Below are 10,857 nucleotides of genomic sequence, written 5' to 3' on the forward strand. Positions count from 1 at the left end.
GACTGTGAGAAAGCTGGACATGACACCATTGTGACTGTGAGAAAGCTGGACATGACACCATTGTGACTGTGAGAAAGCAGGGCATGACACCATTGTGACTGTGAGAAAGCAGGACATGACACCACTGTGGCTGTGAGAAAGTGGGCACGACACCATTGTTGCTGTGAGAAAGCAGGGAGTGACATCTTTGTGGATGTAAGAAAGCAGGACATAACACCATTGTGGCTGTGAGAAAGCAGGGAGTGACATCTTTGTGGCTGTAAGAAAGCGGTACATGACACCATTGTGGCTGTGAGAAAGCAGGGAGTGACATATTTGTGGATGTAAGAAAGCAGGACATGACACCATTGTGGCTGTGAGAAAGCAGGGAGTGACATCTTTGTGGCTGTAAGAAAGCGGTACATGACACCATTGTGGCTGTGAGAAAGCAGGGAGTGACATATTTGTGGATGTAAGAAAGCAGGACATGACACCATTGTGGCTGTGAGAAAGCAGGGAGTGACATCTTTGTGGCTGTAAGAAAGCGGTACATGACACCATTATGGCTGTGAGAAAGCAGGATGTGACACCATTGTGGCTGTGAGAAAGCAGGGAGTGACATCTTTGTGGCTGTAAGAAAGCGGTACATGACACCATTGTGGCTGTGAGAAAGCAGGACATGACACCATTGTGACTGTGAGAAACCAGGGAGTGACATCATTGTGACTGTGAGAATGCGGGACAACTTCATTGTGGCTATGAGAAGGCAGGGCATGACACCATTGTAACTGTGAGAAAGCAGGACATGACACCATTGTGACTGTGAGAAACCAGGGAGTGACATCATTGTGACTGTGAGAAACCAGGGAGTGACATCATTGTGACTGTGAGAAAGCAGGGAATGACATCATTGTGGATGTAAGAAAGCAAGCGTGACATCATTGTGACTGTGAGAAACCAGGGAATGACATCATTGTGGATGTAAGAAAGCAAGCGTGACATCATTGTGACTGTGAGAAAGCAGGGCATGACACCATTGTGACTGTGAGAAAGCAGGACATGACACCACTGTGGCTGTGAGAAAGTGGGCACGACACCATTGTGGCTGTGAGAAAGCAGGGAGTGACATCTTTGTGGCTGTAAGAAAGCGGTACATGACACCATTGTGGCTGTGAGAAAGCAGGGAGTGACATATTTGTGGATGTAAGAAAGCAGGACATGACACCATTGTGGCTGTGAGAAAGCAGGGAGTGACATCTTTGTGGCTGTAAGAAAGCGGTACATGACACCATTGTGGCTGTGAGAAAGCAGGGAGTGACATATTTGTGGATGTAAGAAAGCAGGACATGACACCATTGTGGCTGTGAGAAAGCAGGGAGTGACATCTTTGTGGCTGTAAGAAAGCGGTACATGACACCATTGTGGCTGTGAGAAAGCAGGATGTGACACCATTGTGGCTGTGAGAAAGCAGGGAGTGACATCTTTGTGGCTGTAAGAAAGCGGTACATGACACCATTGTGGCTGTGAGAAAGCAGGACATGACACCATTGTGACTGTGAGAAACCAGGGAGTGACATCATTGTGACTGTGAGAATGCGGGACAACTTCATTGTGGCTATGAGAAGGCAGGGCATGACACCATTGTAACTGTGAGAAAGCAGGACATGACACCATTGTGACTGTGAGAAACCAGGGAGTGACATCATTGTGACTGTGAGAAACCAGGGAGTGACATCATTGTGACTGTGAGAAAGCAGGGAATGACATCATTGTGGATGTAAGAAAGCAAGCGTGACATCATTGTGACTGTGAGAAACCAGGGAATGACATCATTGTGGATGTAAGAAAGCAAGCGTGACATCATTGTCACTGTGAGAAAGCTGGACATGACACCATTGTGACTGTGAGAAAGCTGGACATGACACCATTGTGACTGTGAGAAAGCAGGGCATGACACCATTGTGACTGTGAGAAAGCAGGACATGACACCACTGTGGCTGTGAGAAAGTGGACACGACACCATTGTTGCTGTGAGAAAGCAGGGAGTGACATCTTTGTGGATGTAAGAAAGCAGGACATGACACCATTGTGGCTGTGAGAAAGCAGGGACTGACATCTTTGTGGCTGTAAGAAAGCAGTACATGACACCATTGTGGCTGTGAGAAAGCAGGGAGTGACATATTTGTGGATGTAAGAAAGCATGACATGACACCATTGTGGCTGTGAGAAAGCAGGGAGTGACATCTTTGTGGCTGTAAGAAAGCGGTACATGACACCATTGTTGCTGTGAGAAAGCAGGGAGTGACATATTTGTGGATGTAAGAAAGCAGGACATGACACCATTGTGGCTGTGAGAAAGCAGGGAGTGACATCTTTGTGGCTGTAAGAAAGCGGTACATGACACCATTGTGGCTGTGAGAAAGCAGGATGTGACACCATTGTGGCTGTGAGAAAGCAGGGAGTGACATCTTTGTGGCTGTAAGAAAGCGGTACATGACACCATTGTGGCTGTGAGAAAGCAGGACATGACACCATTGTGACTGTGAGAAACCAGGGAGTGACATCATTGTGACTGTGAGAAACCAGGGAGTGACATCTTTGTGACTGTGAGAAACCAGGGAGTGACATCATTGTGACTGTGAGAAAGCAGGGAATGACATCATTGTGGATGTAAGAAAGCAAGCGTGACATCATTGTGACTGTGAGAAACCAGGGAATGACATCATTGTGGATGTAAGAAAGCAAGCGTGACATCATTGTGACTGTGAGAAAGCAGGGCATGACACCATTGTGACTGTAAGAAAGCAGGACATGACACCATTGTTGCTGTGAGAAAGCAGGGAGTGACATCTTTGTGGATGTAAGAAAGCAGGACATGACACCATTGTGGCTGTGAGAAAGCAGGGAGTGACATATTTGTGGATGTAAGAAAGCGGTACATGACACCATTGTGGATGTGAGAAAGCAGGGAGTGACATCTTTGTGGCTGTAAGAAAGCGGTACATGACACCATTGTGGCTGTGAGAAAGCAGGATGTGACACCATTGTGGCTGTGAGAAAGCAGGGAGTGACATCTTTGTGGCTGTAAGAAAGCGGTACATGACACCATTGTGGCTGTGAGAAAGCAGGACATGACACCATTGTGACTGTGAGAAACCAGGGAGTGACATCATTGTGACTGTGAGAAACCAGGGAGGGACATCATTGTGACTGTGAGAAACCAGGGAGTGACATCATTGTGACTGTGAGAAAGCAGGGAATGACATCATTGTGGATGTAAGAAAGCAAGCGTGACATCATTGTGACTGTGAGAAACCAGGGAATGACATCATTGTGGATGTAAGAAAGCAAGCGTGACATCATTGTGACTGTGAGAAAGCTGGACATGACACCATTGTGACTGTAAGAAAGCAGGACATGACACCATTGTTGCTGTGAGAAAGCAGGGAGTGACATATTTGTGGATGTAAGAAAGCGGTACATGACACCATTGTGGCTGTGAGAAAGCAGGACATGACACCATTGTGACTGTGAGAAACCAGGGAGTGACATCATTGTGACTGTGAGAATGCGGGACAACCTCATTGTGGCTATGAGAAGGCAGGGTATGACACCATTGTAACTGTGAGAAAGCAGGACATGACACCATTGTGACTGTGAGAAACCAGGGAGTGACATCATTGTGACTGTGAGAAACCAGGGAGTGACATCATTGTGACTGTGAGAAAGCAGGGAATGACATCATTGTGGATGTAAGAAAGCAAGCGTGACATCATTGTGACTGTGAGAAACCAGGGAATGACATCATTGTGGATGTAAGAAAGCAAGCGTGACATCATTGTGACTGTGAGAAAGCTGGACATGACACCATTGTGACTGTGAGAAAGCTGGACATGACACCATTGTGACTGTGAGAAAGCAGGGCATGACACCATTGTGACTGTGAGAAAGCAGGACATGACACCACTGTGGCTGTGAGAAAGTGGGCACGACACCATTGTTGCTGTTAGAAAGCAGGGAGTGACATCTTTGTGGATGTAAGAAAGCAGGACATGACACCATTGTGGCTGTGAGAAAGCAGGGAGTGACATCTTTGTGGCTTAAAGAAAGCGGTACATGACACCATTGTGGCTGTGAGAAAGCAGGGAGTGACATATTTGTGGATGTAAGAAAGCAGGACATGACACCATTGTGGCTGTGAGAAAGCAGGGAGTGACATCTTTGTGGCTGTAAGAAAGCGGTACATGACACCATTGTGGCTGTGAGAAAGCAGGATGTGACACCATTGTGGCTGTGAGAAAGCAGGGAGTGACATCTTTGTGGCTGTAAGAAAGCGGTACATGACACCATTGTGGCTGTGAGAAAGCAGGACATGACACCATTGTGACTGTGAGAAACCAGGGAGTGACATCATTGTGACTGTGAGAATGCGGGACAACTTCATTGTGGCTATGAGTAGGCAGGGCATGACACCATTGTAACTGTGAGAAAGCAGGACATGACACCATTGTGACTGTGAGAAACCAGGGAGTGACATCATTGTGACTGTGAGAAACCAGGGAGTGACATCATTGTGACTGTGAGAAAGCAGGGAATGACATCATTGTGGATGTAAGAAAGCAAGCGTGACATCATTGTGACTGTGAGAAACCAGGGAATGACATCATTGTGGATGTAAGAAAGCAAGCGTGACATCATTGTGACTGTGAGAAAGCTGGACATGACACCATTGTGACTGTGAGAAAGCTGGACATGACACCATTGTGACTGTGAGAAAGCAGGGCATGACACCATTGTGACTGTGAGAAAGCAGGACATGACACCACTGTGGCTGTGAGAAAGTGGGCACGACACCATTGTTGCTGTGAGAAAGCAGGGAGTGACATCTTTGTGGATGTAAGAAAGCAGGACATGACACCATTGTGGCTGTGAGAAAGCAGGGAGTGACATCTTTGTGGCTGTAAGAAAGCGGTACATGACACCATTGTGGCTGTGAGAAAGCAGGGAGTGACATATTTGTGGATGTAAGAAAGCAGGACATGACACCATTGTGGCTGTGAGAAAGCAGGGAGTGACATCTTTGTGGCTGTAAGAAAGCGGTACATGACACCATTGTGGCTGTGAGAAAGCAGGGAGTGACATATTTGTGGATGTAAGAAAGCAGGACATGACACCATTGTGGCTGTGAGAAAGCAGGGAGTGACATCTTTGTGGCTGTAAGAAAGCGGTACATGACACCATTGTGGCTGTGAGAAAGCAGGATGTGACACCATTGTGGCTGTGAGAAAGCAGGGAGTGACATCTTTGTGGCTGTAAGAAAGCGGTACATGACACCATTGTGGCTGTGAGAAAGCAGGACATGACACCATTGTGACTGTGAGAAACCAGGGAGTGACATCATTGTGACTGTGAGAAACCAGGGAGTGACATCTTTGTGACTGTGAGAAACCAGGGAGTGACATCATTGTGACTGTGAGAAAGCAGGGAATGACATCATTGTGGATGTAAGAAAGCAAGCGTGACATCATTGTGACTGTGAGAAACCAGGGAATGACATCATTGTGGATGTAAGAAAGCAAGCGTGACATCATTGTGACTGTGAGAAAGCAGGGCATGACACCATTGTGACTGTAAGAAAGCAGGACATGACACCATTGTTGCTGTGAGAAAGCAGGGAGTGACATCTTTGTGGATGTAAGAAAGCAGGACATGACACCATTGTGGCTGTGAGAAAGCAGGGAGTGACATATTTGTGGATGTAAGAAAGCGGTACATGACACCATTGTGGATGTGAGAAAGCAGGGAGTGACATCTTTGTGGCTGTAAGAAAGCGGTACATGACACCATTGTGGCTGTGAGAAAGCAGGATGTGACACCATTGTGGCTGTGAGAAAGCAGGGAGTGACATCTTTGTGGCTGTAAGAAAGCGGTACTTGACACCATTGTGGCTGTGAGAAAGCAGGACATGACACCATTGTGACTGTGAGAAACCAGGGAGTGACATCATTGTGACTGTGAGAAACCAGGGAGTGACATCATTGTGACTGTGAGAAACCAGGGAGTGACATCATTGTGACTGTGAGAAAGCAGGGAATGACATCATTGTGGATGTAAGAAAGCAAGCGTGACATCATTGTGACTGTGAGAAACCAGGGAATGACATCATTGTGGATGTAAGAAAGCAAGCGTGACATCATTGTGACTGTGAGAAAGCTGGACATGACACCATTGTGACTGTAAGAAAGCAGGACATGACACCATTGTTGCTGTGAGAAAGCAGGGAGTGACATCTTTGTGGATGTAAGAAAGCAGGACATGACACCATTGTGGCTGTGAGAAAGCAGGGAGTGACATCTTTGTGGCTGTAAGAAAGCGGTACATGACACCATTGTGGCTGTGAGAAAGCAGGGAGTGACATATTTGTGGATGTAAGAAAGCAGGACATGACACCATTGTGGCTGTGAGAAAGCAGGGAGTGACATCTTTGTGGCTGTAAGAAAGCGGTACATGACACCATTGTGGCTGTGAGAAAGCAGGGAGTGACATATTTGTGGATGTAAGAAAGCAGGACATGACACCATTGTGGCTGTGAGAAAGCAGGGAGTGACATCTTTGTGGCTGTAAGAAAGCGGTACATGACACCATTGTGGCTGTGAGAAAGCAGGATGTGACACCATTGTGGCTGTGAGAAAGCAGGGAGTGACATCTTTGTGGCTGTAAGAAAGCGGTACATGACACCATTGTGGCTGTGAGAAAGCAGGACATGACACCATTGTGACTGTGAGAAACCAGGGAGTGACATCATTGTGACTGTGAGAAACCAGGGAGTGACATCTTTGTGACTGTGACAAACCAGGGAGTGACATCATTGTGACTGTGAGAAAGCAGGGAATGACATCATTGTGGATGTAAGAAAGCAAGCGTGACATCATTGTGACTGTGAGAAACCAGGGAATGACATCATTGTGGATGTAAGAAAGCAAGCGTGACATCATTGTGACTGTGAGAAAGCAGGGCATGACACCATTGTGACTGTAAGAAAGCAGGACATGACACCATTGTTGCTGTGAGAAAGCAGGGAGTGACATCTTTGTGGATGTAAGAAAGCAGGACATGACACCATTGTGGCTGTGAGAAAGCAGGGAGTGACATATTTGTGGATGTAAGAAAGCGGTACATGACACCATTGTGGATGTGAGAAAGCAGGGAGTGACATCTTTGTGGCTGTAAGAAAGCGGTACATGACACCATTGTGGCTGTGAGAAAGCAGGATGTGACACCATTGTGGCTGTGAGAAAGCAGGGAGTGACATCTTTGTGGCTGTAAGAAAGCGGTACATGACACCATTGTGGCTGTGAGAAAGCAGGACATGACACCATTGTGACTGTGAGAAACCAGGGAGTGACATCATTGTGACTGTGAGAAACCAGGGAGTGACATCATTGTGACTTTGAGAAACCAGGGAGTGACATCATTGTGACTGTGAGAAAGCAGGGAATGACATCATTGTGGATGTAAGAAAGCAAGCGTGACATCATTGTGACTGTGAGAAACCAGGGAATGACATCATTGTGGATGTAAGAAAGCAAGCGTGACATCATTGTGACTGTGAGAAAGCTGGACATGACACCATTGTGACTGTAAGAAAGCAGGACATGACACCATTGTTGCTGTGAGAAAGCAGGGAGTGACATATTTGTGGATGTAAGAAAGCGGTACATGACACCATTGTGGCTGTGAGAAAGCAGGATGTGACACCATTGTGGCTGTGAGAAAGCAGGGAGTGACATCTTTGTGGCTGTAAGAAAGCAGGACATGACACCATTGTGACTGTGAGAAAGCGGTACATGACACCATTGTGGCTGTGAGAAAGCAGGACATGACACCATTGTGACTGTGAGAAACCAGGGAGTGACATCATTGTGACTGTGAGAAACCAGGGAGTGACATCATTGTGACTGTGAGAAACCAGGGAGTGACATCATTGTGACTGTGAGAATGCAGGGAATGACATCATTGTGGATGTAAGAAAGCAAGCGTGACATCATTGTGACTGTGAGAAACCAGGGAATGACATCATTGTGGATGTATGAAAGCAAGCGTGACATCATTGTGACTGTGAGAAAGCAGGACATGACACCATTGTTGCTGTGAGAAAGCAGGGAGTGACATATTTGTGGATGTAAGAAAGCGGGTACAAATTACCTGGGCCTCCTGAGGGGCCCGGTTCTGATGCCGCCCCCCCCTCCCTCACAGCATGTGCTGAGCTGCAGTGGGAGACTTCTCATGGCTGCTGAGCAACAGCCACAGCAGTCTCCTATGTCTGTGGGGGGGAGCGATCACACTGATCGCACCCCCCTGGCTTTGCGCCGGGCTGAGGGGGCTCAGAGCACCCCCTCACCAGCGCGCAGCGACGCTACGCTGCGGTGAAAATCTTTTTTTTCCCGCGGCTCTTGGCAGGCCTGCGCGTGATATCACTGTGCGACATAACATTGTGGCTGTGAGAAAGTGGGACATGACACCATTTTGGCTGTGAGAAAGCAGGGTGTGATATCACTATGGGGCATAAACAATTGGGCGCGAGGTTTAGTGAGTTAAAAACCTACCGCACCTCGCGCCCAATTCCGGAATACCGCGGTTATGCACGCTCCCGCTAACCGAGGTATTCAATTAAAAAACTAGTGGTCGTGGAGTTTTCAGCTCTGAAAACCGCATGCCGCGTAAAAAAACAAAACAAAAAAAACACCTACCTGGCAGGGGGTCTCCGCGGCTCCCAGTGGCCTCCCCTCTCTCTTCTTACTGGAGAGGGGGCTGCTGGGTGTGATGGGAGGAGCAAGGGCTGCTGGGAGATGTAGTTCTCCCAGCGCCCATTCTGGGGGGCCACACACACCACACCGGGGGTCACACACACACACACACACACACTTTTACATACAGCACACACACTGACATACTCACCATGCTGCAGAAGAGCCGGCACCCAATGCTGGATGCAGAAGAAGATGCAGAAGACAGCGCTGAGGAAGGTGAGCAGTTAAGGACTAATTAAACCTGCACCTGAAGGAAAAACCTCGCAGGTGCAGGGTTTTTGCTATTCTCGCACACAATTGAATATGCCCCTATGTGTGGTGTAAAGCTTTATTTTTCTCTTTGAAATGTAATGTGAGTTAGCACTTGCTCTTAAATTTCATTATGCATAAAACAATACCGGACAAATTAAATACCAATCTCTTTCTCCTTGTTTAGAATTGGTGTATAAAGAGAAGGTCCCAATCTATATACCTGCAGGTCCTGACCGACAAACATGCTCCTGAACATTACCGGTATGACTAATAAAAAATGCTAATTGCAATAAAGATTGATTTGACTACTTCCAACTGATTGTACTGAAAATGTCACTTAATTGTAGAAATTTGCTGTGATTCAAGCTTCATGTTGACACAGAAATGTTAATGCCACCTTGTCATCACAAAGCAGTATAGCTGGGGCTCCTCAGAACACACACCAGGGGGTAAATGTAATAGGGTGCAGAGTTCTGACATTGGCGAGCCCCGTGCAAGACTGCCCAATATTTTAAAGTAGCAGTCATTTAACAGGCAAAACCATGTTGATTTTGCCTGTTAAATAATTGCTACTTTAAAACATTGGGCAGACTCGCACGGGACTCGCCGATGTCAGAACTCAGCAGCCTATTATATTTACCAGAGCCGTAACTAGACTTTTTGGTGCTCTGTGCCAGAAAGAACATTGGCACCCCCCATTTTTCAAATAGGGACATAACGCACCCAAAAAAGGGGAATGGCCTCATGGGGACGAGATAGGGGAGGCCAGGAGATGGTGGGGATGAAATAAGAGGAAGCTACAAATGAGAATGATAATAAACAGAAAAGTGACAGGCCCAAACAGCGCCCCTTGTCCTGCGGTGCCCTGTGACATGGCACAGGCCGCACGACCCTAGCTTCGGCCCTGACATTTACCCTTATGTATTGATGATTTCTATTTAAGGAACTGGATACATTTCCTCATTGTATGAGTTTATTAAATATCAGTTGAAGGAGACAGATTAGACCTAATTTATATTATCTTCCCTGTCTACTTCCAATTTGATTTTTTAATTCATATTATTTACACATCATGGACGGGATACATCTTTTTCTGTGTTACTTGTCTCATAACATTATACTGCACTGAATGGACATTCAGATATTTGCTGCTCATAAACTTAGGGTTCAGTAAATCAGTGGTTTGAAGTAAATGGCTGTCTCACTAACAGAGTCATCTGCTCTAATAATGATATCTAGCTCCAGTTATAGGAGTCTATTTACTAAGCTGTGTTAGGAGATAAAGTGAACGGTGATAAAGTAACAGCCAATCAGCTCCTAACTGCCATTTTTCAAACACAGCCTTTGATATGGCAGTTAGGAGCTGATTGGCTGGTATCTTATCACCGTTCACTTTATCTCCTAACACAGCTTAGTAAATAGACCCCATAGTAAATTGGACAGTTTGAACTATAATGGTCTCTATTATATTTTCTGTTCTGTCATGTTTCTTTCTGCTCCTCTCTTAGGGTTATGGGTAGCGTCTCTCAGTTTGAAGAGTTTGGGAGAGTATTTCACTGCCCCAGGAATTCTCCAATGAACCCAGGTCAGAAGTGTTCTGTGTGGTGATATGTAGGAAGCATTGCTGGAGCTAGCTCCACCCACACAACAGCACAAATACTCTGTATGTCTACATCAGGAGAAGAATGTCTGCGTGTGCCTTCTACACCCACGGACCTTGGGTTACAGAACTTTTTATACCCACATTGTATGGGTCACTGGGTCCTTGAATAGAATGTTGTTTCCTGAGCTCTGCCACCCACCCAGGAAATGTTTG

The 10,857-nt window shown here is 46.4% G+C and overlaps 1 protein-coding gene across 1 annotated transcript in view; it reads left to right on the forward strand.

The window, feature by feature from the left end:
- Positions 1-10,649, forward strand: part of ECEL1 (endothelin converting enzyme like 1) — a 189,640-nt gene extending 178,991 nt beyond the window's left edge. The window contains exons 16-17 of the mRNA XM_088467436.1: positions 9,226-9,302; positions 10,550-10,649. Coding sequence (XP_088323562.1) covers positions 9,226-9,302; positions 10,550-10,649 — 177 coding nt within the window. The remainder of the gene's footprint in view (positions 1-9,225; positions 9,303-10,549) is intronic.
- Positions 10,650-10,857: the final 208 nt, after the last annotated feature.

The sequence above is a fragment of the Taudactylus pleione genome, unplaced genomic scaffold, assembly GCF_031769625.1.
Source record: "Taudactylus pleione unplaced genomic scaffold, aTauple2 ptg000010l, whole genome shotgun sequence".
Lineage (NCBI taxonomy): Eukaryota > Metazoa > Chordata > Amphibia > Anura > Myobatrachidae > Taudactylus > Taudactylus pleione.